At 39.9% G+C, this 26,243-nt stretch overlaps 1 protein-coding gene across 1 annotated transcript; it reads left to right on the forward strand.

Annotated features, from left to right (window-relative positions):
• The first annotated feature begins 3,420 nt into the window (after nucleotides 1-3,420).
• On the forward strand, nucleotides 3,421-18,780 carry shoc2 (SHOC2 leucine rich repeat scaffold protein). Its single transcript, XM_035659991.1, has 9 exons — nucleotides 3,421-3,490; nucleotides 9,978-11,039; nucleotides 11,570-11,707; nucleotides 11,858-11,988; nucleotides 12,308-12,496; nucleotides 13,846-13,968; nucleotides 14,284-14,421; nucleotides 15,117-15,234; nucleotides 16,308-18,780. Exons 2-9 carry the CDS (start codon nucleotides 10,337-10,339, stop codon nucleotides 16,514-16,516), a joined length of 1,749 nt encoding a protein of 582 aa, XP_035515884.1. The 5' UTR covers nucleotides 3,421-3,490; nucleotides 9,978-10,336; the 3' UTR covers nucleotides 16,517-18,780.
• Nucleotides 18,781-26,243: the final 7,463 nt, after the last annotated feature.

The following is a 26,243-nucleotide window of genomic DNA, read 5'->3' on the forward strand; positions in this document are numbered from 1 at the left end:
GAATGTTTTTTGTGACTGTCACAATATTAACACTTCACTACATGCAACTTTAACTCTTATCTGACACACATTCACTCAACATTGAAGCTGTTTTCCTACTCATTAATGCTAAATCACAGATGCAATAGTCTGAAGAAGTACACAGGTCCTGGTAGCCAACCGCACTGGAAAACTGGCAAGCAATAGATGTAATCCCTACAAATGACATGCAGTCAGACTAGTTAACAGCAAGACTACTCATCTGAAGAGCGGCTAAGCTCAGGTGACTACACCGCCACTTCATTAGCTTATCTGCAACATCTTGACATTACATTTCACTGTCCATACAAATACTTCTGCTTAAAAACCCTGGGTGTGTGCCATCCATCTGAAGGGATTTTCTGCCAATTCGATCATTCCTCCGTCTACTGCAATTGCTCCCTTGTCGCCAGTTCCTGCTGTTTGACGGCCTCTTGAGCCTCCATCTGCATCTTCTCCAGTTTCTCTAGGGTGACTGATTTGAGTGGGAGCAGCTTTGGCTTACACAGAATCATGGTAGGGACATCTTCCATGGAAAGTTGCCCTGTAGATGTTGCCAAAACAGACACACACAAAAAAAAAATCACTTAGCTCCAACATGAATTCTCACATTTGATCAACTAATCTTGGCAAACATGTAAAAATAATAAAAAAAGATTTGGCTGGATTGTTGCTATTTTTCACAAAAACCTCTAGTACGTTAGCAGTGAGAAATGTTCAACCTACAAATAAACTCTTAAAGTACTGCAAATGTGAGCATCACAGCGACGCAGGTTTACAGTCAACAGTGTCATTGTAGCAGCCAGTAGTCTGTTTTTACTTCATCACTGTCTCTGCATGAAACGTGGATATTTTGCACACCTGATGCTCTGTCCCTGAACAGTAAGAAGCATTACTCTATGAACACCACAGATGCATTGTTATCCATCCATGGCACTGACCCAAATGATATAACTGTTTATACAGCAACAATGTCGATGCTGTTGAGCTGTAAGAGAGGCTGTAAAGAGGGAGCACACAGCACAGAGCACCCACTGACTAATTTTGCAAGCTTTTGCAAATTTCTAAACAGTTCACATGTTGAGCTCCACAAACAGGCTTTTGTTTGTGACTCCTGCTGTCCAAATAGCTGACTGCTGGTGGTACAAACCTTGTTTAGGCAGAACTTCTCTGAATATTGACTTGACTTCTGGCATTGTGTCTTCTGAGTGCTCGCTGAAAGGTAAACATATTAGTTTATTCCATTTCACACATTTTAACTGACATTGATTCATGAAACGTGTATTTAATATCTGCGACTGCAAGCAGCACTGCTCAAGAGTAAATATATATATATATATATATTTGTTGGATATTTTCTCAGTTGTCAATGAAAGGTGATCTGACTCATGACTCCGTTAAAGGCCGGTAGTAAATGGAAAGAGACTGCATTCAGGCAAGGTTGGGTCACACCCGGTTAGTTTCAGCTTCAGCATAAAGGATAATATTGTACATTCAGTAACACAGAAGATGGCAAGGTTACACTGACACCAATTAGATGCATTTCTGTATATATCAATAACAGTAACATCAGCGACACAATGCAAGGCAGTGGGACTCGGACACAGATAACAGCAGGCAATGCTACAGGAGAAATAACCGAGCATCAGTGCATCGTGTCCGGATACATTACCATTAACCTTAAAGCGAAGCGACAAAGCGAGTCGATGGGCTGATTTAAAGATTATAAACCTCGGAGTCCGTATCTTTACTAGCTGGCTATCTAACGTTAGGTTGGCCCAGCTGAAGATAACACTGCGGCTTCCTTCAGAGATCTAGCAGTCAGATGTAGTCACTACCGCTCATGATACAGCGGTACTGCAGTATATCCAATACAATATATAGTATGTCCTGTGTGAACACGTTACATGAAAAACACTGCTTATAAAATCTAATTTGTTAATCCCACCTTTAGCACCCGGACAAGATTACAGCGGTTGTCAAGCCAACACTTCCGCGAGAATCACGTGACCCTCTTCTTCGCTTTATCTGTCAGTCACAGTGCTTTACTGACATCTGCAGGCAACAACATCTTCACTGTGATGTCCATTGGTTTAACCAGGAGCTCTGTGGAAGGGTTGTAGTGGGAGTTTTTGGAGAGTAGTTGGTTAGATGTTTACAATACATACAGTAGGTGAGGCAGATTGACATCACTCATTACATGCTACAATGATTTTGCTATCAGCACTTGTTTCATGTTTCCTTTTGCTGCCATTGTGGTATCCTTGTGGGATTTTAATTAGCACGTTTAGACAGTGACTGATTAGCATCACATAGACGTATAATTTCCTAGTGATGAATAATATATAAATGAAGCTCTTTTAAGTGCCTTTGTTCGTTCTAGTTATTGTATTATACAATCATTCAGTGTATTTACTGTTTATTTTGCAGTTTTGTGGTACTTTTAGTATTTCAGTTTATACTATTTTATGCTTCTACTCCTCTACATTTCAGGGAATATTGTACTGCTAACTCCTATACATTTATTTGACAGCTACATTTACTATTTATATTACAGGTGTTTTTGTACACACTTGTATACACAATATATACATTAATAATAATCCAATAATATAATAATATAAAGCTCTGAAAAGAACCATCCTGCATTATTTGTACTTTACTTTTGTTATTTTAAGTATATGTTGCCGCCAATACTAATACACTTTTACTTAAAATCCTCCTCCATTCAAAAATGTGTTTTGCTTATATTTACCTATTTAAAGGTTCCCTGTGCAAATGATGTATGTATAGAGTTGACACTAGGAGACAGTTTTCACACTCATCTTCTGAAGGTGAAGCTTCTCTGAACTCATCTTAAATCTGAGTTCAAGGCATTTCTGTACAAGCATGATTCTGTCACATCTTATTTGAGGCTAATAATAGTGAAATATGAGGAATCTGGAAACCAATCAGTGACTCAGAATGGACTTTTCAGTGAAGTAGAAGATATTTTGTGTCCATGGGTTTCACTTCTGCAATTAAAAACATATGCATACTCATATTATGGACTTTTCAATGAGGGAGAGGCAGAATCTTAAGTAACTGAACTTTTTTGGGGGAAATCATAGCAGACACAAATGATTATTCCAAGCAGTATTCTTTGTATGTCTTAATACATGTCTGGAAGAGGTTACCAGGAAAAATCTTGAATGTATGACTGTTAAACTTGCTATGTATTTATTATCATTATTATTATTTATGTAATCTCTCTCTCTCTCATATATATGTGTGTGTGTGTGTGTGTGTGTGTGTAAATGAGGCCAATGTTTATCCAGGAATATTTGATTGTATTTCAAAGTCTCGTGATAACATTGGTTAGGCGTGCGAATGACGCAGTTTGGTGTCAGGGGAGGAGGGAGGGAGCAGAGCAGCAGTGTGTAGGAAAAGAGGAGGAAGAAGCAGCAAGGATGGCGGAGTCACACCTCTGAAGGTAAAACAGTTATATTACCACATTAACAGTTCACGTTTTACCCCCACAGCGCGGTTGCACATCAATTCACAGACAACACACTCGCCTGTCTCTCGTTACGGCGTGTGAAAGTGAAAGTGTTCATTTTTGCGGGGTGGTGAGTACGAACGCCAGCTCTTTTGTTCAAGCTCGGAGCATGGCCGCTGTTTTTCACAGTGGTTTTCTTTTTTTTTTTTTTTTTTACCTCTGCTAATATTCAAGACGGGAACGGCGCTTAGATACCGCGTTACAGTTGCTCCCCGCCTTGTGTGTGCCTTCCGTGGCCGCCCTGCTCGGGGATATCGACCTCCAGGCAGCGGCTGCTCTCGCTGGGTGTCCGCTGCCCGATGGCGCTCAGCTGGCTGCAGCAGAGGTTTCCCTCCGCTCGGTCCGACAGCCGCTCCGCTCGGGCCTACACACACACACAGTTAGCACTGCTGGAGACACAGCTACCCGCTGGATGTGGGTGAATATGTCAGGGGAAACCTGTACACCGTCTGATACACGGAGCGACGGAGGTTTTATGAGCTCATCCTGGCGCCGTGACTCTTCCTCGTTCACTCGCTAATATACTGCTAGCTTCAAGGCTAACTAGCTGCTAGCTGACGTTAGCCTTGAAGCTAGCAGTCTGCTATTACTGACGTTTGCTCTGCTGTTTGACGTTTAGCTTAGCTGCTTTTATTTCCTGCCGTGTTGTCACTCGCTTTAATAGGCTTAGCGAGTGTGCTTCCCTCCCTGTGAAGCCTGGTCGCTGCCGACAGATACTGTGGATGTTTTCTCCCAGTCAGTGTGGAGGCTGGCTCAGCTGACATTACACAGTTTCAGCCTCCGTGAGTTGTCTTAACCACAGTTAGTTATTAGTTGATGTTGGATTAACAGTCACAACGTAGTGCTGTCCACATCGATGCATTACGGTCACACCAGTGTCCCTACAGTGGCACCCACCCTCCTGTGTTTCCCTTAGGTGTTCATATTATGTAAATGAATTGATCTCGATAGGCGACCTGACTTCCCGACCTGCTGCCGTTTTGTCGGTAATCTGTTTCCAAGGATTTGTCATTGGCACACGTAGCCACGGAGCTAGCTGCGTCCTGTGCAGTGCTGTGTAGTAGCAGTAGCTTTCTATAGCCGGTAGCTGCCACCTCATCTCACTGTTGCTATTTCCCCCTGAATTTTACACGAGTAATCGTTTAAATGGATAGGCCATGTTATTTCTGCTTTGTAATTTCTTGTTCTTTGGCAGTAGCACACTGACAGGCGGAACGCTGCAGCTGGATTTCAGATATTTCCTGAATCCGCATCTGTAGTTCATTTTGTCGTATAGCACTGTAACATTTATGTGTTTTATTATTTAATCTGATTTGCCAACATTCACGGCTCTCCTATTTAGTCCAGAGGGCTTTGTAATAAACAAAAGCAGGAGAACAGTAGAGACCTCTGCTTAGGCCTAAATGCACTGGCAGTATCAGATAGGCCCAAGATGGTCCTAATGGAAACTTCATTAGTGTCTATGTGGGTTGCAAGTGCCATGAAGTCCAAGTGTTCAGTTGCACTTTACTGTGGTGGCACTGTGTTAGTGTGGATGGACATGCATTAGCCTTTCTTCAAGGCTGTGTATGAGTTGAACCTCATATTAACATCTACTAAATGAGTAGTCCTTACTAAATGGCACTCACACAATCCTTGCAAGTTTTGTCATAGTTCACTTACCGGTTGCACTAACATTACAGGACAGTTGTGAAGGTCAATGTAGAGGCAGTAAACGGATACAGGACAACTATGGATAGTGCAGTTTTCTGATCAGTACGAGTTTAATTGTATGGCCACCCAGTGATTCTGCCATTTGTGCAATGTAATTGGTTGTCTACGTTTTAGCATATCCCTTCCCTTCCCACACCGTTTAGACTGTCCAATCATTACATTCATGCTGTCATGATACCAGAAATGTGGTAGTTGATACCAATACCAGTAAAACTCCATGATTCTTGATAACAATTTGATATTACAGCAAAAAACAAAACAATAAATCCCATGTACTTCAACATACTTTCAATCAATATCAGCCTATATGAGTCTCATTTATTTGACCTTACGCTTTAATGCCTTTCTCCATCACCTCTGATGTGAAAACATTTCCATACTGTCTATGCATCCTGCTCATAGTTCAGTTATAAAATCCCAGTGCACCACAAATTGTCTCTCCGCCCTCTGTTTCCATCACAGTTCTAATTTTAAGGTTTGTGGTCATTTTGAGGCTTGGTTTGTATTGACATCAACACAAAATTCTCATTATGGATGAGTCCTCCTGCTCTTCCTGCTCTTCCTGCATGTTTTGAAAGCGCGACCTTTCGTGTGAAACCAAGAAAAGTATTTCCAACATGTGAAAACACATCTGACAAGTAACTCAGTTTATATGTGACTTTTACTGTTTTTCTTTTTGACAAGTAGAGGCAGAGCTGTCGCTGCAGCTGTACTTACTTTTTGCTATCTTCATCGTGTTGTTCTTCATGCTGGTTGGCGCTCCTCTTCGTTCTATGGCATTAAAGGCAGACTAGAATCCTCATAGGCGTGTATGCTGCCCCCTCAGGCCTGGAAGCGTTGAATCCCCGCTACCTACAATACTGCACTGTCACATTTTCAGCTTTGGCATCGACTTGGTACCGAAGGATCGGCTCTTGTGACATCACAACATTGATGCACAACCAGCGGGTACTGCCTTAAACTCGCCAGGGATGGAAAAGTAACTGAATGTCATGAAGCCCTGGTTCTGTGGTTTGCCAACATGGCTGTTTCACAGCTTTCTTGTCTTCTGTTCCTTTTCCCTGAAGTCAGAGTTTCTTTGGTCACCTTCATATCAAACTGCTGTGTTGTTTAGCAGAAACCCTGCATGTATTTGAAAGATGAACTTGTAGATGAACCTAGAGTATGCCTGCTTCGGTTTGGTTATTATTTTGTTTTCATGACCTGGGCAAACGATGACAACGAGTTCCTGCATGAGCTAAGTTTTCTTCCAAAAATGTCAGTGTATATAATATGATGTAATATATAGTATGATCCAATAGTCATTACAAATAGTAAAAACAATTAACTAGGAAATGAACTTGGATCAGTTGAATGTTAAGCTTTTCTTCTTTATTAAGTTTATACAGAACACATTTAGTCTGATACAGAGAGAACTCTATACAGATAAGGTTTACAGTGCACTTTGTTATAAGCAGAATGATGTACCAGTGCAGGGACAGAGAGAGTACAACCATAAAAGGAAGTTGCTTGCACAGTTTGGTTTAGATGGCCCCAGCAATTGGGCTGGCCTGGCTATTCTCATTTTCTGTTAATAATTATTTTGTACACAGGTATGCCCATTTCAGTCAGTGTTAGGCGTTCCCCCCTTTATTTACGACAGGCTGGAAGAGCAGTGGATACCTTTTTTATTTAGAGAACACACTGTCAAGCGTTCTGTCATGTAAGGGGTTGCTGCTATTGACCCAACATTTCTTTTACCCAAAAGGTCACATGACCTGTTGTTGTGGGGGCTTCATGCTTTGAAGGCCACTTCTAAAGATTACTCTCAGCAGTCCTAACCTTTTCACTTAGCTCTGATCCGGGGCCAAACCTGTCTCTCTTTTTTTTTTTTTGCCACGGCTTAGCTTGTACCAGTGCAGGAGAGCTTTACACAGTCACTGGTACAACAACAACAGAGACTAAACAGAGACAGGCCGACGCAGACATTCTGGCTCGGTTTGTCATGTAGAGATCCAAAGGGTTGTGTGTTTCGTCTGGATGTCTTTGAGACGTAAATATCCAACGTGACTGCTGCCTTACAGACTTTATAGGGGATGGCTGAAGAGCTGAATGCATGTTTAGGTGGGGCAGTAGGCTTACCGTAAAGTCAACACCCACTGGGACATGTTTGTTTAGGAGGAGTAAGTTGCTGTGAGGTTATGCTTCGTACATTCAGCAGGTTGACTTGAACTGGCACAACACACTCGATATCAAGAGCTCACGGTACTGACAACCCACCAAACCTGTTAACGTGTTCCTTTTATACTCAAGTATAAGGAAGTATGTTCTCAGGGCATTACGGCTCCTGTTTTTTTATCGATTGTTCCACATAATGCACACTAAGCCTGCAGTAGGCCCACCTTAAAATGAGTTTAAATGACAGCTTACTTAAATGTATTTGTAGTGGTTTGTCTAGCATTTTGAATAGCATATGTTTAGAGAGGAGTGTCAGTGTGGATCTTCTGTGGCAGAAAGACTTTGGACAGGTTCTCTTCGAGAGGGCTGTACCATGAAGGGAGATTAACCTACTCAGATTTAACTCGGGGGTTATCAAGGGAAGTCCAGGCTGACAGACTGTGATTGGCTACACTGGTGTTAAATGGTACAGTGACGGTGATTAAGATGTTAGTTAGTTGAGTCGGTGTCAACTTAATCTGAGGTTGTGCTTGTTTACGTAAAAGGGGCGTGTTTGGCAGCGCAGGAAGGACGTTTTTTCATAATGGCTCGTGCTCCGTATTTGTCCCCAGAATATTGTCCAATGGTAATATCAGGATACGAGGAGTTAAAGTTAACTGACTAATCTCACTATAGTAGGGCCCAACAAAGACAGGGAGCCTTGTTGGCAGCGCATTGTCCACAGAGTAAGTAACATTACAGACTCTTTTATTTGTGATTTTAAAAAGCCTATTTGATCTTTGTAACAATTAGATGTGATCATAACAAATGCATTCTGGTCCTAGAAGCCGGCATAGATACCCACAATCTGCGCAGCAACGTCTTCCAAATGTGCTGGCGTTTTTCTCCACAGATTGTGGGCGGAGGAGAGGTGGTTTATAGGCTAACATTGAGTTAACCACGAAGATAACTTGCTCGGAGGAGCTCGGAGAGTAAATTGCCATGGCAACATACCTCGGGTGAATCTTATCCACCTTTTGTAGTTCGAGTTATCCTGGAAGTCACACCTGACGTCACAGAGTTACTCCTGAAGTTACTGGGATGAGCCAGTTACCCCCGTTTTTTCAGCGTGAAAAGGTTTTCAGCTAACAGCAGTTCTTTAGTGGTGTGGTCCGCCCTCGACATGTCGCTGAAAAAGACGCAAAACAAGGAAATTGCCAGTGGCGAGTCCCTGCATGGGTCATTTCTGCCACCAGTATTTGACAGTATTTGAAGCTGCTTATTACGTTCACTTTCACTTGCTCATTGTTATTTATGTGTAGTACTTTTGTAGTACAGAGCAAAGTGGAGACTTTTTCAGTGCTGCCTACCACAGCAAACGAACAATAGATTGGAAATGTACCGGGCTTAACATAGCCGATAGAAAGTGTTTGGATCGATTATGATCTGCAGAGCAGCTGGGACGTTTAAGTTCCTTGTTATGAGCACGGTAGAAGTCCCTTTATTCACCAAACCTTTTGCAGTAAAATGCCACCTACATATAATAACAATAACAGACACAGATTCATGTGTTTAAGACCGTGTGCATCACATATAGCAAAAACAATCAAACATTTGTATAGTAACCAATTACTATGTAGTGGGTAAGGCTTCATGTTAGTGTCGTTATCCATTAATGCAGCAATAATATTAATCCAAAATGTTAAAACTGACAGGGAGCATTTTACTGCACAGTGACAACTTCAAATAAATCTTGCTGTAATAGTTGCATACTCACCGTAGTAAGGTTTACAATGGCGAACAATAGAATTGGTGTGGTTGTGGGAAGTGACTGTGTGAGAGGTAGTTAGCTGAAGTAAGTCAGCCATAAAGTGTGTGGATTAGCTCAGGTTGCTGTATAATGGTCAGTGAAAGGCTGTGTTCGCTGCCACACAAAAGACAAACAGTCCCTGTTTATGTAATGTTTGTGTTTATGTCACAGCTGAGCTGCTCCAGACTGTGGACAGCTAGTTAGCTTAGGAGCTACCCATCAGTTAAAGTGGCTTCAACTGGAGTAAATATGTTTCAGAGCTGACTTTTCATTTTGTTTTAGTGTGAAACGATCCCAAACTTTGGACACTGTCATGTTCTCTGGCCTGTCTTCCCTATTCCTCCTCGCCGTTTTCTCTCTCTGCCAAGAGACTTGTGCGACAGTACTAGTCATCTGTCCGAAACACGGTGCGCTGTATGGCTGTATGTAGTTTATAGATGGCATATAGATTAAACAAAGCAGACTTGTAAGTTGTGGTGAGCAGTGTTTTCTTGTAGTTGAAAACACAACACATTTTGAAAGCCAGACTGCTGAAAGACAGAAAATCCACATGGAAATAGTTTTGTTCCTTTGGAAGGTTTATATTAAATTGGCAGAAAACAAAAAGGATGAGCCATAGGAATTTATTATTATTGTTATAGAGACAAGTGACAAATATAAAGAGCACTCAGGCAAACACACTCAATTGTTAAAAATGCTGAGAATGTAAAATGTCAAAATAAATTGTGAATGTGACCCATATTTTTTTCTTTTCCCCAACAGCAAATCTTCGAGGGATTAAAAGAAACCTTGATGACCTTTTCAGTCTGAAAGAACTTATATCTGAAGGTCCTGGAATTGTATGCAGTTCAAACGCTTAAGCATGGGTGCCACAATCCTGCTACTTCAAAGGATTTTTTCTCCCATGGCATTTTAACAAAGGAACAAAGTATCAAAAGTATCCAAAAAAACCTTTGGATCACAAGGCCTTTATTTCAAGGATAATCATAAATGTGTGGGCCTGCACAGGGATGTTTTCTTTAAAAGCCTTTTTGGCTGTCTGTGTCCCTTTTTTTCCAAATAAGTAACCTGACAAGAGAGACTCCCATGAGCAACTCTGCAGGAGGCCCGATAACGTCGACATGAGTAGTACTTTAGGCAAAGAAAAAGATTCGAAAGAAAAGGACCCCAAAGGTGGTCCAGTGGGGAAAGAAAGGGAAAAGGAGGCCAAGGCTCTAGCCGGCTTAGTCAAGGATGGTGGCAAAGAAACGAAGACCAAAGGGAAAGATGCCAAAGAAGGAAAGAAGGACACCAGCAGCTCAACACCGGGTGTTGCCTTCGCCGTTGACAATACGATAAAGCGGCCAAACCCGGCGCCAGGTACGCGCAAGAAGTCCAGCAATGCCGAGGTGATCAAAGAGCTTAACAAGTGCCGGGAGGAGAACTCAATGAGACTGGACCTATCTAAACGGTCTATTCACATGCTGCCCACCTCCATTAAGGAGTTGACGCAGCTGGCTGAACTCTACTTATACAGCAACAAGCTGCAGAGCCTGCCGGCTGAGGTGGGTTGCCTGTCAGGCCTGGTCACTTTGGCCCTGAGCGAGAACTCGCTGACCAGTTTGCCTGACTCCCTGGACTCCCTTAAAAAGCTTCGAATGCTCGACCTCCGGCACAACAAGCTAAGAGAGATACCGGCTGTTGTCTACCGGCTGACATCTCTGGCCACGCTGTACCTGCGCTTCAACCGCATCACAACAGTGGAGAAGGACATCCGAAACCTATCCAAGCTCACTATGCTTAGCATTCGTGAGAACAAGATTAAACAGCTGCCCGCGGAGATAGGTGAGCGAACCGTATATGCAAAGACAGGACAGATTCCTCAAATTTAGGCGGCGGGTTGAAGCCAACCTATTTGCCTAGTGGCCATGAGGAATCAAATAGTCGTGGGAGGTAATACTGTTGGGGTTTATGGCATTTAGAGAGTGTTAATTACCATCCAGAACAGGTCATCCTGTGTTTCTAATGTATTTTACTCATCTCTTTCTGTCCAGTACAACATTCTTATTATACGGTGATAGTGAGTACACACTACTCCTCAGCTCCAGCCATAATGCATATCTCACTATTCAAAGTCACATACCAATTACCGACTAGTGAATCTAGTGAAACTTCCCATTGTATCTTGTGCACTGTGTGTATAATAAGAGAGAGTATTGGCTATAACACTTGGTAAATTGTCTTAATTGCCATTATCTGTAAAGAGGGAATGAGATAAATGAGTGGATGTCTTCAGTGGGGCAGAGGATGGGTTACTGAAAGCACTTTCACCTTCAATAAGCCAAAATCTAACTGTGGTGTGCATCTTTCTGCAGGGGAGCTATGCAACCTCATAACTCTGGATGTTGCCCATAACCAGTTGGAACACCTACCGAAGGAGATTGGGAATTGCACACAGATAACTAACCTCGACTTGCAGCACAATGAGCTCCTGGATCTCCCAGAGACTATAGGTATTTTAAGTATATTTTACAACTCTAAAGTAAAGTTATTGATTGATTATCATTGTTGATATACAATATATGCATTTACCAGTCCGTAATTCCATATATGCATAATATATGGTACATGTAAAGAAAATGTTTTTTTTTTTTTTGTTGTAGGCAATCTGGCAAGCATAAACCGCTTAGGTCTGAGATACAACAGATTGTCAGCCATCCCCAGATCATTAGCCAAATGTCGAGAACTGGAGGAGCTAAACCTTGAAAACAACAACATTTCAGTGTTGCCGGAGGTAAGAACAACCAAAAATAACACGTGATGTCAAATATAATTGCTACATAGTAACAAATGATTATAAAAATCATCAGCTGCCATCTTAATTTCTATTATATAAACTGCGAACAACTAATTCATGTTGAAGCATCACGCCCTCCATACCTATGCTCTAGAAGTAATAATCTGAAATACCTGTTTGTCCTACATAGAGCTAATCCACTACATTTGTCTGAGGCTACTAGTGCAGTAACTAGAGCAAATATCACAGTCTATAGTGATAAGTCCCCTCCTGATCAAATGGTTTCTGTCATGTCTCTGTTTCTGTGCATGGCCAGGGCCTACTGTCAAGTTTGGTCAACCTGACCAGTCTAACACTGGCGAGGAACTGCTTCCAGTCGTACCCTGTGGGTGGACCATCCCAGTTCTCCACAATCTACTCCCTCAACATGGAGCACAACCGCATCAACAAGATCCCCTTTGGTATCTTCTCCAGGGCCAAAGTGTTAAGCAAGCTTAACATGAAGGTATATTTGCATGTCAGCTGTTTTAAACATTTCTAAAACAATGCAGAAATAATTCTGAATCATTACCTTAATTTTGCCTGCTTTATACATTTTGGATGTTACCACATCAGCAGGATATTAAAACCTGTGATTAATAGGCAGTTTTTCTCAGCAAACCTATTGACGTGTCATAGCACAGGTGTTACTAATAACATTAATGATGGCTCTGATCTATGTGTCCCAGTGAGCCAGCATGAACAATACTTGGACCATGAAACTGAAGCAGCTAAATGGATTTTACTCATTTTTGTATTTTATTTACACGTCTTTCCTGCTTTTACATGTCAAAATGTGCCTATGTGAACTTGTGAGATTGAATTGGATCTGAGCAGATGGCTTGTGGGTAACTTGAGTGTGTGATGCATCAGTTAGTTAGCTGCTAGCAGTCATTGTGGTTTCTCTTGTGATTTTCTTTCACCGTTGTAGAAAAGACTTTATCAGGAAATCCGCAGCTTTTAATTTAAGGAAGCAACGTCCAGTTCAAAACAGGGGAATGCCAAACTGGCCATGTGGGTAGTTAATTCTAGAAGGGGCATTACGGCCACACGGTGGGGAATCCACTGCACTGGCTGTTTGACCGTGGTATAATTCCTGCCCTCATATGATTTAATAAAGACATTTTAAAATTTTAAACAAATGATGTTATGAGAAAAGTAAATCTGAAGTGATACGTCACCGGCCTTGTCTTCAGCATTGTGTACTGTTGGCTTACCTACAGTGTTAATACAACCAACCTGATACTGTAAAGGTGGATATAATTGTACACTTAAACTAAACAAGGTCCAATGATGCATCTTTCATTGTTTTATTATTTTAAAAATGCTATGTTGTGTAAACATTTAGTGCCAAAAATAAAAAGTAAGTGAAAGTGAATGGAAAATCCTACTACAAGTAGTCCAGAAAATGAAATGAAACAAAATAAAATACATTTACATGTAGTACACAGGTTGCTGCATCTCCTAGTAATGTTGTGGCACTGCGTTGGGGGGGAAAAAACCTGAACACCTATTTGCACATATTTAACTTTTTAACGCTCTTGTTCAGAACTACTGCACCGCTGTTGAAGTTTGTATTGGCCTTAAGACAGGCGTATACAGAGCAGGTATTAAAACTTCATTTACTTGGCGTATGTCCATACTTAATGTAGTTGGGATTTAAATCTCTTCTGCATACATATTATCCTGGCACCAGGTAACATAGCTGTCATAGTGCGCTGGTCTACTCAGCCTCTTGAACAGCACTGTCCTTGTGTTTGACCATCTGAATTGTCACTTATTTAGCTAATAACGGTATGCCATTGTCTTCTTCAGGACAACCAGTTAACATCTCTGCCATTGGACTTTGGCACATGGACTAGCATGGTTGAGCTCAACCTGGCCACCAATCAGCTGACAAAGATCCCAGAAGACGTCTGTGGTTTAGTCTCTCTGGAGGTGAGTCTTGCATTCACACATAATAGGAATTGAATTTGCCAGTGTAGTATCCAGTGAAATTAGTAGATAGAAGTAGAAAGTCTCATTACATAAATATAATAACACATAACTACTAAACTATAGTGACCTAAGTCTTGTTTAAAGATAGGGCTCTTCAAATATGGCTGAAAAATATAACACTTTTCTTTTCTCAATATGTTTTAATAAATGTTGTGACACTACTGTGTCGGTAGCTTACTTTATTGCTTGTGTCCTGATGCCAAACTGTGACTTTAGATCTGTTTCTAATTATGAAAAATGTCACTGTCTTAACAGGTTTTAATATTGTCCAATAATCTTCTCAAGAAGTTACCACATGGTATTGGGAATTTGAGAAAGTTACGGGAGCTCGACTTGGAGGAGAACAAGTTGGAATGTCTACCTAATGAAATTGCTTATCTTAAAGATATACAAGTAAGTTTTCTAGAAATCCAGGTGTCTCCATTATATTTGGGGCTCTGTGTCATTTGTTGTTACAGAATTTTGTTGTGTGTGATTTGTATCTGTTGCTATGGAGAACCACAACAACTACTAGAGATACATCTCATCTCTGTTTTTATCCACCTTAAGTTCTCACTGCCTCAATCCTTTTTACTTTTAAAGGCATTTGATGTGATGATCAGTTCATGGCTTAGGAGGCCTGTTTCTGACTCTTGTCTCACTCTTGTGGATCCTGCTTTTAATATAGTTTGGCTTTTTTTCTTGATTTCAAAAACAGAATTGGTATCAACACAATTTAAACAGTACCCGATCCTACATTAGTGTGCGTATAGATACTCAAACTGATGTAGTATCATGAAAACAAACTAAAAAACACGAGTCTATTCATTTACTATATACGAATAATTGTAGTTTTAAGGAACAGGTTACTGGACATGAAGTCTGCCCTTGAGATAATCATCCACAGTTGGTCTCTGTGAGGAGTGGACAACTGTGTTGAATATAACTGGGTGTTAATTGAACTGGCAACAAGAGGGATATTTTTATTTCTATAGTTTGTAATCTAAGGTGCCATTGTAATATTACTCTGCGATTGATAAATCCAGTTCTCATTTCAGCAAACCTTTAGAGCACATTATAAACTCCCTGTGCTTTCACTCTCTCATTAGAAATTGGTGTTGACAAATAATCAGCTGACTACGTTACCCAGAGGCATCGGCCACCTCACCAACCTGACTCATCTTGGTTTGGGAGAGAACCTGCTGCAACACCTTCCAGAGGAGATTGGTAAGTACTTCCTTCAAATCCCCAAACTACTTCTATCAGTAACATCCTCTGTTAATCAAATGTTACTTTACTACTGGAAGGTGTCCTTCAGGGTTGCTGGGGAACTGATCCAGGGATGCTTCACTGTGACTGAACTGGATCCTGTGTCTATGACATAAAAAATAAACACATAAATAAACCTGCACATTGTAGTACTTAGTCTTTTAGTAAATGCCAAAAGCTGGCTAACCTACTTCTTATTTTATTTAAAGTTTTATGTAAAGGTTTCCATGATAAAAGCTAAACTTAACCATTAGGATTTAAGAGCTTAACCGCCCACAATATGTCCCACCTCTGACCCTTCCTCCCAGTGATTGGTCCCACATGGCTAGGCTGGTTACTGCTGAGGTTAGGAGTTAAGCCAGAGATTACAGTGGTGGAGGAAGAAGCTAAAGGTTGGGTGTATTTTTAGAGTATCCAGACAAGACCCAGTATTTAATTATACCTGTGGCTTAGAGGTATTTAGGTTTCTATTTGAAACAACTACATCTCAGTACATTTTACTATGACAGTATAAAATGTATAAAGTCATCACCAATAATTAAAAAAACCTATCCTGGGGTGCATGGTGGCTCGTCTGGTAGAGCGTATGTGCCGTGCCTTACTGTAGCGGTCCGGGTTCAATACCAACCTATGGCCTTAAACTTAAAATTAAAACTATTTTGATAATTGATTATCTGATTCAGTCATTTTTAGGCAAATATCCCACATATTCTGTGAGAATGTGCTGCTTTCCTGTCCTATATAATAGCACACTGAACACTTTTTGGTTTTGGGGCTAAAGGTCGGATAAAACAAGGACTAAACAATAAAGTGAGATTTTTTTTTTTTTTTTTTTTAGAAAATTACTGCCTTTCAGCACAGATTAGTATAACAAATGAATTACTGCATCAATAGGGTTGAGGGGCATTTTTTTTCTTTCCCAGATTCATATTTTATTTGACATGTATTGCCCAGCAACTGTTGATTTCAGACTATGACAGGATCCGCTGCAGTAAATGCTTCAACTAACGGTAGCTGACGTCTGTCCTCAGGTACACTGGAGAACTTGGAGGAACTGTACCTCAACGACAACCCAAACCTGCACAGCCTCCCGTTCGAGCTGGCCCTCTGCAGTAAGCTGTCCATCATGAGCATCGAGAATTGCCCCCTCAGCCACCTGCCGCCCCAGATTGTCGCGGGAGGTCCCTCCTTCATCATCCAGTTCCTCAAGATGCAGGGACCATACCGTGCCATGGTCTGAGCCAGGAGCAGCTCAATCCCAGTCCCACTTAACTCCAAACCCTCCACTTGCTCTGCGCCCTCTCTCCTGCCCGCCCCCATTACGTGTATCATACACTGTAAAGAAAACAGACTCGCCACAGTCAGTGTCGGGGGGGCAAATACAAGGATGAGGAAGACGAAGAAAATGTTCCTTTCACCATCCTTGGGCAGAAACGAGGGGAATCTTTGGAGACTTGACTTCTGTGTTAGTCCAGAGTTTATCACGGTCATTTTAGGACCCCAGCCACCCCTGCTCATCTTTCATTCCGAATCATACAAGAGGAAAATATTTCCATCTCTTTGCCAAAACTGAAGATATATAAAGTTATATATAATGAGTAACTGTGAGCTGAGTGGCAAGTCTTTTAACCATATAAACCGTGCTCCCATTGCCAATGTATTTACAGTAATTACAAGCATCTATTATGTGAGCAAGGATACAATTGTATGCAAAAACAAACAAAAAAAGTCTTTGGAACTTCACATTTACTGCTGCTGCCGTAATTTTAACTTTGTCATTTTGTTATTTTTTCTTTTGATATGCCCTTTTTTTTAACATCACCTTCACTCAAGATAACTTATGTTAATTGCTTCTTGACCATAGAGAACAAATGTCTAATGATGGCGTGTTTATATTTTTTTTTTTTTTTTTTTTTTACCTTATGGTTTTTTTTTAAAACTGTGCCTATGTTTAGAGTGACCCAGTGGTTCATTTCTAAACACAATTGTCCATGAGAATACAAAGATATAAATTATTTCAATAATTCTTTTTTATTACTGCTGTTTATTACTTTAGTTTTTTTCTTTTTTTAGTGTTCTTGTGGCTGTTGCATTAATCTGTCAAAGCAAGCGATATCAGTTGTAAAATAGGGTGACTGGAGATCTTTTTAACAAATAGCAGCAGTAGTTGTTAAACATTAAGCTAGTAATGTATACATATGAGAAATGCCAATCATACATGCTTGAAGAAAAAAAGCAAGTTGGACTTTTCTCCAGAACGGTGGGTGCTGTGGCCCCCGTCTATAATGCTTTTGTGTGACAAAACGGTATTGAAAAAAGTCAAACATACATAGGTGATGGGATAAATGATAGGAGATGTTTTTATATATGTACACAAATCCTGGTTGTTGCCTTGAGTGCAATTTTTAGTTATGTTTACTTATTTGATATTATCTTCAGTGTTGGGCTGCATAGCTGTCATTCAATTGATCATTGACCAACATATCAAGCGTTTTTAAAAAGATGTTATCTGGGTCTCTGGAGCGAGTGATGAGTGTATCAGAGCTTCAAAAAAAGGTTTGATAATAAAACATTGACAGGTAACACTTCCTTTTTTGTTAATATCCTTATTTTTTCTTTAGTTTTTTTTTTCTGACAGGGTCTTCTAAGAATCTTAGTCACATGATGGAAAATGTTCCCTTGATTTAGATCTGTAATTTAATCTTTTTTTTTTAATATCTTCTTTTGTCCCACACTGTCCCAGCAATGCTGCTGCTCTTATGCACTTTTTTAAAACACATTGGCATCCTCAATATTAAGAAAAAACACACAGTAGCCTCTCATTGGTTATTTTGAATGGGGGCATTTTGTTAAATAAATAAGTATTTTATCTGTTAAACAAACGGTTATCATGTAAATTTGTATCAATTAAATATAAATGTTGAGTTTAGCGGGCTCAGAATATACTAGTAACTTTCTTTGGGGAAGTTTTATCCTGTCAATCTTAAAAGGAACTTGCTCTCTTGAACTGTTAAAGGGTCTGTGGCTATGAGATGTTTTAAGATTCCCATATCCTGCTTTCTCTATTGCAAGCAAAATGGCTTATTGCATTTCAGATCAGGATTGTTTATTTCAAATCAGAGTGTTTTCTTTTTCTAAATGATGAAATGTGTATTCAGTTAGTATTATTTCAAGTGACTGTACATTAAAAATCCCAACAAAAGGTAATCAAACCAAACATTTTTTTTTTTCTTTTGAAAATGTGTTGCATCCCAGCTCTATATTCAATCATGATTCTGTTTTGTATTGAACCGTGTGGGTCTACTCTTTCTGTTGCAGCAGCTTGGTGTGTTTCAGTGCGCTGGGGTTCAGTCTCCTACACAGGGAGGCCTGAGTCGATGAGAGCGCCACAGCTCACCTCGGGGTGGGGCCGGGTCTGTGGGGAACGATGTACCGCTGCTTCTAATTTACCAGCAGAACCTGTTGCTGCTTTTTTTCGTGGACTGAAACATATGCTGTACAAGACGGGGGGGTAGGGGAGGGGCGAGGGAAGGAGACCGGGGGAGGGCAGGAGGCGGGAAACGATCCACTCCCAACACTGATACAGACTTCACTCGAGAAACCTGACGAGGGACAAATGCACTGACCTTTTCGATTTGGCGTCAGGCCCGGTGGTTTTCTCACAGATCAAATCGTTTTGGACACAACGATGAGACAACACAACAAGGTGCATATTTGAGCTTAACGCAGTTACAGTACAAGACTGTCGGAAAAAGACACAAAAATTGTAAAAAGGGCTTTGTGTGTTCACGCTCAACACACCGGAGGCATTGCATTCCTGGGTTTTATATAAAAGCTTTGGAAGTTTCTTTGTTTTTTTTTTTTTGTGTATTTACTTTTAGCTGTAAACAATTGTGTGAAAAATGCCTTCAACGAGTACTCAAAAGTGAGATGTGCATTAGGTATGCAGCGAGAGTGCTGTGACCCATTTTTACATTCAGTCTCTCTGTTTTTACTTTTTTCATGTGCCATTTTGCAGGGTTGGGAATGCCTGTGTATGAAGACGCAGAGGATGATGGGAGGTGGGACAGAAACTGAACTGGGCTAATTGGCCGGAGAGCATTTATCAGATCCTGGAATGTAGTTTTAATGTGCTATGGAGGAGCTGGAGATCACCGTCTGGCCCATTCAGTTTAAAGGTGTGACTGGTTGGATCAAGATGATGACGATGTATTGCATACTGGTGCATCCAAAATAATTGGAGTATAATTGGTGTTTATTTTTCTATTGTCTGTGATTTTAGACCATGGACAGCATCGCAGAATCAAAGTCATTTTGCCTCTTTTGCTCTTTTTTCTTTTCTTTTCTTTTCTTTTCTGGATCATACAACTTGTCTTTTTCTTGCCTGGTTATTTTGTACAGGAAACAAGCATGTTGAACACATATTTGACATGATTTGTCTGGGTCAGAATTGGGCGTTTTTGCGTAGAGGACTTTGATTTAGTGGCTATTTGGTGTATCTGCAAATGCTCCCTTTTTGTATATTGCAAAGGGTATCGAAGCATTGTGTGGCAATGCTTATCCTACTTAATCTACATTGACAAGCAGCCTTAATGGTCTTTTTTTATGTGTTTGTTTGGCTATTCCTTGTGTCTATGGCCACTGACTGTACTTGATGACAAGCAACTGGTCGTTACAATGTAAATTTGGGTCTAGTTTCTTTCAGTCTTATTTTTCCTTTTACTCTGTACAGTAATCTGACGTTACGGTAGACTCAGTATTACAAAATCTGTAATGTAATGAGAGTTTTACAAAAAGACAAGAAGTGCAATGGAAGCTAATGCCATTATGCTCCCAAGTGGATGTGCATTAGCTTGCGTCTCACTTGTCTTTGGCATTAAAGGGGAATTCCACCAAAACTGACTGGCATTTTTATTCTCAGACAGAGCTTTCCCACCAGAGATGACTAAGATCTATTCTATGATTTTTTTCATGTTTTGCTCACAGTTCATGTCAGGTTTGAGTCAGATCAGGGGAAATAATAATAATAATTATATGACATCAACTTTAATAGGCTGAGATTAAACTTTAATAGACTTTTTATTTATTTATTTTGAACCACATCTGTATCTAGAATCTGCGGTTTCGGACAGCGAGGAATAACACTCCTGTTTGTTTTCACACAAACATGACTTGCACTCTTTACATTGTTCAGGTTGATGTTGGATCACATTTGGAGAGCACATAACTGCATGAATGTTTGTTCTTGTACTTGTCGGTTTTGGTGGAATGGCCCTTTGACGTGAAGCCGCCAGCTCTTTCTCCTACCTGAAACCCTGAATCCCACCCACACCCACACACCCCCCCTGCTCTAGTATCTTCATACATTTTCTTGACTGCCTTATGTGCACCAAGCAAAACCTTTATGACCGTTTGATTTAATCAGCAAAGACAGATAATCACTTTTCTTATTTTCTTTAATGTCATTAAAGGGATCTGGGTCCACAAACATGTTAAAAGCAAAGTTTTTGGGTCAGTTGTCTCTTGACTGGACGAGCAGATGCAGACATGACTACCTCTATGTGAGTCTTCATTGCTAACCACAGTGACCAAGATCCAGTCTGAGGTGTTTCTAACTTTGTACATACAAAGCTGCGCGTTGGCAGCAGGAACTTGGATTTGGACCAGCAATTCAACAACAATTTGTTTTACTAAGCGTTTTATTTTGGTTCTACGCCTTTACTAAGTATTATTTGGCAAACGAAAAAGAGGAAAAATACACTGATTTGTGTGCTTGGTTGTAAATGACAAACCTAATCAATGCCGCCCCATTGTAAGACAGATATCCTGAAACCAACTAGCTGCAGAGTTCTACATACTTTGCAAATTAGTGAAAATGACCATGTTTGGTGATCTTCTGTATGTACATACATCTTTTTAACTGTAATAAACCGATAAATATTTACAAATTTATGATGTGTTGCTTTTATATATTTCAGTTTCACTAAACGGCACAAACAGCACACGATGAAACAGAACAGTTGATGCTCAACAGGTTTTGTGTTGTTGAACTTATGAGGTGCCTCTCAACTTTCATGCTTCCTACAAGAAAATATTAAATTAGATTTTTTAAATTTATTTCAAAAGGGACTTTTAGGAATATTTTCACATTTTGAAAAACCTGAAAATCTTTTTATTCAATTAAAAAGCTTTTTATCAATTATTTTGTTTTCCTTTAAAGAAAGTATTCTGACATTTCCATCATAGAAGAAAGTTGCCTACTTAAAAGTATAAAAGTAAGAAACTTAGAAGGGGTAAAATGTACATTGAATAAAGTATGAAAATAAGTTAGCAGTTACTTCACTTACAGTTTGAATCAAACCCTCATTATTGGCAACATTTCAAAGGGATTTCAGCCGTAGAGCTGAAACATAAAGGTCGGGCCTTTCTGAGGTGAACAAGTTCATCCAGTTACAGACACTGAATTATATCCTTGTTTTTAGTGGAACATTCATTTAACAAAAACTAAATCAACTAAACTCAGTTACAAAATCTAAACATACCTCAAAAATATGCTTTTGTTCTAAAAATCAAAAATGTAATAGTTTAGGTGTCACCATGGAGCTGCACTGGTTCTTCTCTTGGAAATATTATTGATTCATTCATTTTTTGTTTAGTTACAAAAGTATCATTCAGTGAATAAACTTACTTTATGAAGTAAATAGATTGCTCCTGTCCAATCTGTCTATATTTCTCACATATATACAAAGTTGCTTTCCACACTCTGTCAATAAGCCGTATCTGTTCCCATTGATTTGGGTTTCCATTGTTTATATATCACTTATGCTATAAAGAATATGTGATGCTATAAAGAGCAGTGGGTCACAGGTATGTTTCAAATAAATGTGTGTATATATTTTTTCCCTGTGCTCTTATTTTTAGTGGCCTGAGTTGTCTCTGCTCCAGTGCAACACCGCCCCCTGCTGGTCAATTAAAGTCTTATATAATGGAAGGATGAAGCTGCCTGTGTTTCTCTGCTCCTGGGAGCTTTACCGTGCAGGCTGAAGGTTATTATAACACTACCATGTGAGGGTCACTTCTGTCAGGCACATTAACTGAGTCATCTCGTCTCGTTTCACTCTATTGTGTTTGTGGCGGATCGATTTCCTCTGTTCGTCCTCGCCCTTATCGGGGCTCATACCTGTAAACAAACAAAAGTAACTAACCTAAAATATAAAAACCCTGAGTGCACTGACCTACAATTCCTCATCCTCTAAGTTGCCGTCACCTCTGTAAACATCATTTTCCCACGGAGCCGTCCCTCTGAAGCGGGGAGGCTCTTGCAGGAGACGACAGGTGTCACTGTATCCTTGCGCTTCGCCTGCGCCCTCATCAACCAGCGCCACGGCCAAACACTGATGTTTACCCCAACACAATCTGTCCGTCTACTTTGTTAGCCTGCCTGGAAAGACGGGATAATCAGGCTGATCACAGGTGGGCGCTTTGAATATTCACTCACTTCCCCCGCTCCTCAGATACTTTGCGGGTTAAGAGCTCACCTGGCAATTAGTGCTGGGACAGAGAACATCAAATAATCCATTAGGACGCATTTGCTGCAAAATGTAAAGTAATGTCACTTACAGATCTTGAAATGTCTTCTTATTCTGCTCAGTGGAAGGAGGACAGGGTCAGCCTCCGTTTCCTGCGAGGACAGGTGTGAGTGACGTCACTCCGCACGGTCACGCTCAGGTGCACGTCCTGCTCACGCTCGCACTCACCATAGAGACAAACTTGATTTAGTTTATTTTATCAGTTTACAGTTACATTAGTACAGTATTAGTATTACGTTTTAAAAATGAGAGGTACTGCTTTATTTTATGGGTTTCCTGTAAAGACAAATTATAGGAGAATATGAATTTCTGTTAAAGAAAAGCATGCATACCTCAGCACTGTAGGCTATATAACTTAGATTAAACCATATTGGAATAATATTGCTTGTAAACTTTTTCAGAACATATTAAATATTATTATTATTATTATTATTATTATTATTATCCAGGTCTGCTTTTAGATAATCTGATTCATAAACACAGACAAATTCCTCATCATCAGCAGCCTCAGATACTGCTGCTGTCATGAAAACTCTCCAGTATCCAAGAAAATGCTGCTCTGCACTAAACCTGACACTTTGCTGCACCATCATGATACTGTGACAGTGTGACACCATAACTTTGACTGAATTAAATGGATCAATTAGAGTGTGTAACATAGTCCCATGTTGCTAAAGACCCCAGGTAATGATATATAAATAAAACCAAGTATATATTCATCCATTAGTCTATTTATTCCTTATTTATTATTAACATTCACAATTGCATTGCATGTTAATTAATTAACTGGAAAAGTACCACTACTGTTTTTGTACTGTTTTCTTTATAATTAGTACTAATTAACATTGTTCTTTCCAGGTAACATATGTGGAAATTAAACCCCAGTAAAATCAAGTGTTACCAAAATTGAGAGTAGAAATTGCAGTCAACAAAGTCTTAAAAAGCCATTTTATTTTAAATGTATTCATATTATCATATCAGTTCAAAAGCAACTGCATAACAGAATATTGAATATTGAACAGAAATTGAATAATACCATCAGAGGAAATGTAATGTCAAAGGCACATAATCATGGCCAGGCAGATGTTGAAGTAAACGTGGTTGTGTACAGCTGATATAAATGTAATGGAGTCAACATCATTACAAAACTAGAGGCCACTTTGACCCTGTGGATACGACACAGTCATTTACTGAATGTGACCACGTCCAGTACAGACTGATGACGAGGAGGGTACTCTATGTCCTCCCACAGTATCCAGGAAGTTTCTCCTCCAAATATTGCATTAAATTGTGTAACTGAGAGTCTGAGCGTTTGTGGTAAGAAGTTCCAGGAAAAACTCTGGGAGTTTGGAAACGGATAAATCCCTCGATGTTTGAAATATTACGAAATGTTTCTGTTTTGTTGATTTGCTGACAGGATGCAAAGTAACCATCAGTGTGAACTCCATCCATAAAAGGAGAGGAAACAGTGTTAAATTAAGTAGTTTGTCTTCACGGCTGACACTGACACTGTTAAACTGAACCTGTTCATGAGTTGAAATGTGTGTAAATGTAAAAATCATTTTAATAACTATTAAGCTATTTGGTTATTTAGCAGGTTTTGCAATCTTTGTTTTACAATAACTGATAGAAATGAAAAACTCTTACACTTTGTGTCGCTTAAAAAGGTCTAATCAATAATTAGGAAATAATTCATTGTTTTTTTTTAGAGATAAGAATACTCTAACTGTTGCGTGTCTACCATCACCAACCACACCTTATTTATGTGGAGAAAGTAAACACGATTGAGCTTGTTATTCAGAGACATGACGTTCCTTTGACAGCTAAATATGATCTAGTTAAACAGCACTGGGCAAGTGAATGTCAGATTAAATATTTGCCTTGTTACTGTCACTGAATTCAACGACCGCAGATCAGGTTATGAATCTTCAAGCTGTACTTAGAGAAGTCATGCACTGACCCTTTTTCAGGAATTTTAAGGCCACATATTGACAAAACCCCCCCAACAAGGGATTACATTTTTATACTCAGACCTCAGCACAGGGAGGATGAATAATAGCCTGCGCCTGCCTGTATCACTGCTGCTCCCAAGTCATATCTGTAAACACCAAAGTACCGTGTCAGATGTTTCCTTTGGGCAAATCTTCACCAAATACAGGTCAATGGATCAGTCTGAGTTTGCGGCCCCCGTGTGTTGGACATGAAGTGTAAAAGGTTGTTAGATAGATTGAGTTTGGGCAAAGTAATAAAACGCCTCTGTTGATATCCACGTGGTGTGGCTCTGGCTGCTGCTTAGCAACGGAGTCCAGCAGCTGCACTGCAAAAAATGTCTTTCCCAACAGGTCCCGTAGTTTAAATATTGTATTTTTTGATAGTTCATCATCAGGAATTTTCGAGTTTTGGAGGACAAATCAAGTAGCCTAAATGTTGACATATACATCTCAGGTTAAAAAAAAACATGAAAACTGATTCCTGCACACCTTTTATGGAAAATAAAGTGAAGGGTATAAAGAGATAAAAAAATGAAACCAACCAACTTCAAATGAGGCTTAACCTGATCAAACTGAAAACATCAGGAAACACCTTCCCAGATATAATTAACACTGTTATGATCAACCACAAGAAATGTTCTCAGCGTTCTCTTTTAATTACAAGCTCTGAATCTGAATATAACCAAACTTTACCTTCTTTCAAATCCAAAATAAAAACTTGACTTCTTTACTTCTCTCATTCAGTTCAGTGCAACTTATTACTGTATTTTTAATGTTATGTTTTTAATCCAGTTTTATTTATTTCATTTTCATTTTCTTTTTGTTATTATGTTTTTTAAATACATTTCATCACCTTATATAAAGCACTTTGAATTGCCTCTGTGCTTGAAAGGTACTCTACAAATATACTTTCCTTAATCATCTAATTAGCTCTCCTTTTATATTCATTAACTTAAGCTCTAGCCTTTTCTCAGTGGCAGATGTGTGACAGGAACAACAACAGAAACAAACAACTATAACAAAAATACTTTAACCCCAGAAACTTTATTTTTTTATTTATTATTTATTACCATCATTGCCAATGTGTACATGTCCGTCCACCACCTGTACCTGTCCCCTGTGTATGTCCCCCTGTGTATGTCCCCTGTGTGGATAAATACATTCAGTGTAATTATTCCCCCCTGTCCTCCCTGCTGGTGTCTCTCCTTTCCACCTGTAATTCCTTCACTAGACTACAGGCTTCCAGCTGGTGTTATTGTCTGTGCTGTCACATGTTGTCAGACCCACATGTCTGCCGCTGTTGACACGCTCGTGGACGCACAGTGACCCGGTGAGCGGTGACACTTTTTGCAGCGTGCGGGCTATAAAGAGAGGGAGTGGCGCACTG

The sequence above is a fragment of the Morone saxatilis genome, unplaced genomic scaffold (assembly GCF_004916995.1).
Source record: "Morone saxatilis isolate NCDOM2014 unplaced genomic scaffold, NCSU_SB_2.0 Contig17, whole genome shotgun sequence".
Taxonomy (NCBI): Eukaryota; Metazoa; Chordata; class Actinopteri; family Moronidae; genus Morone; species Morone saxatilis.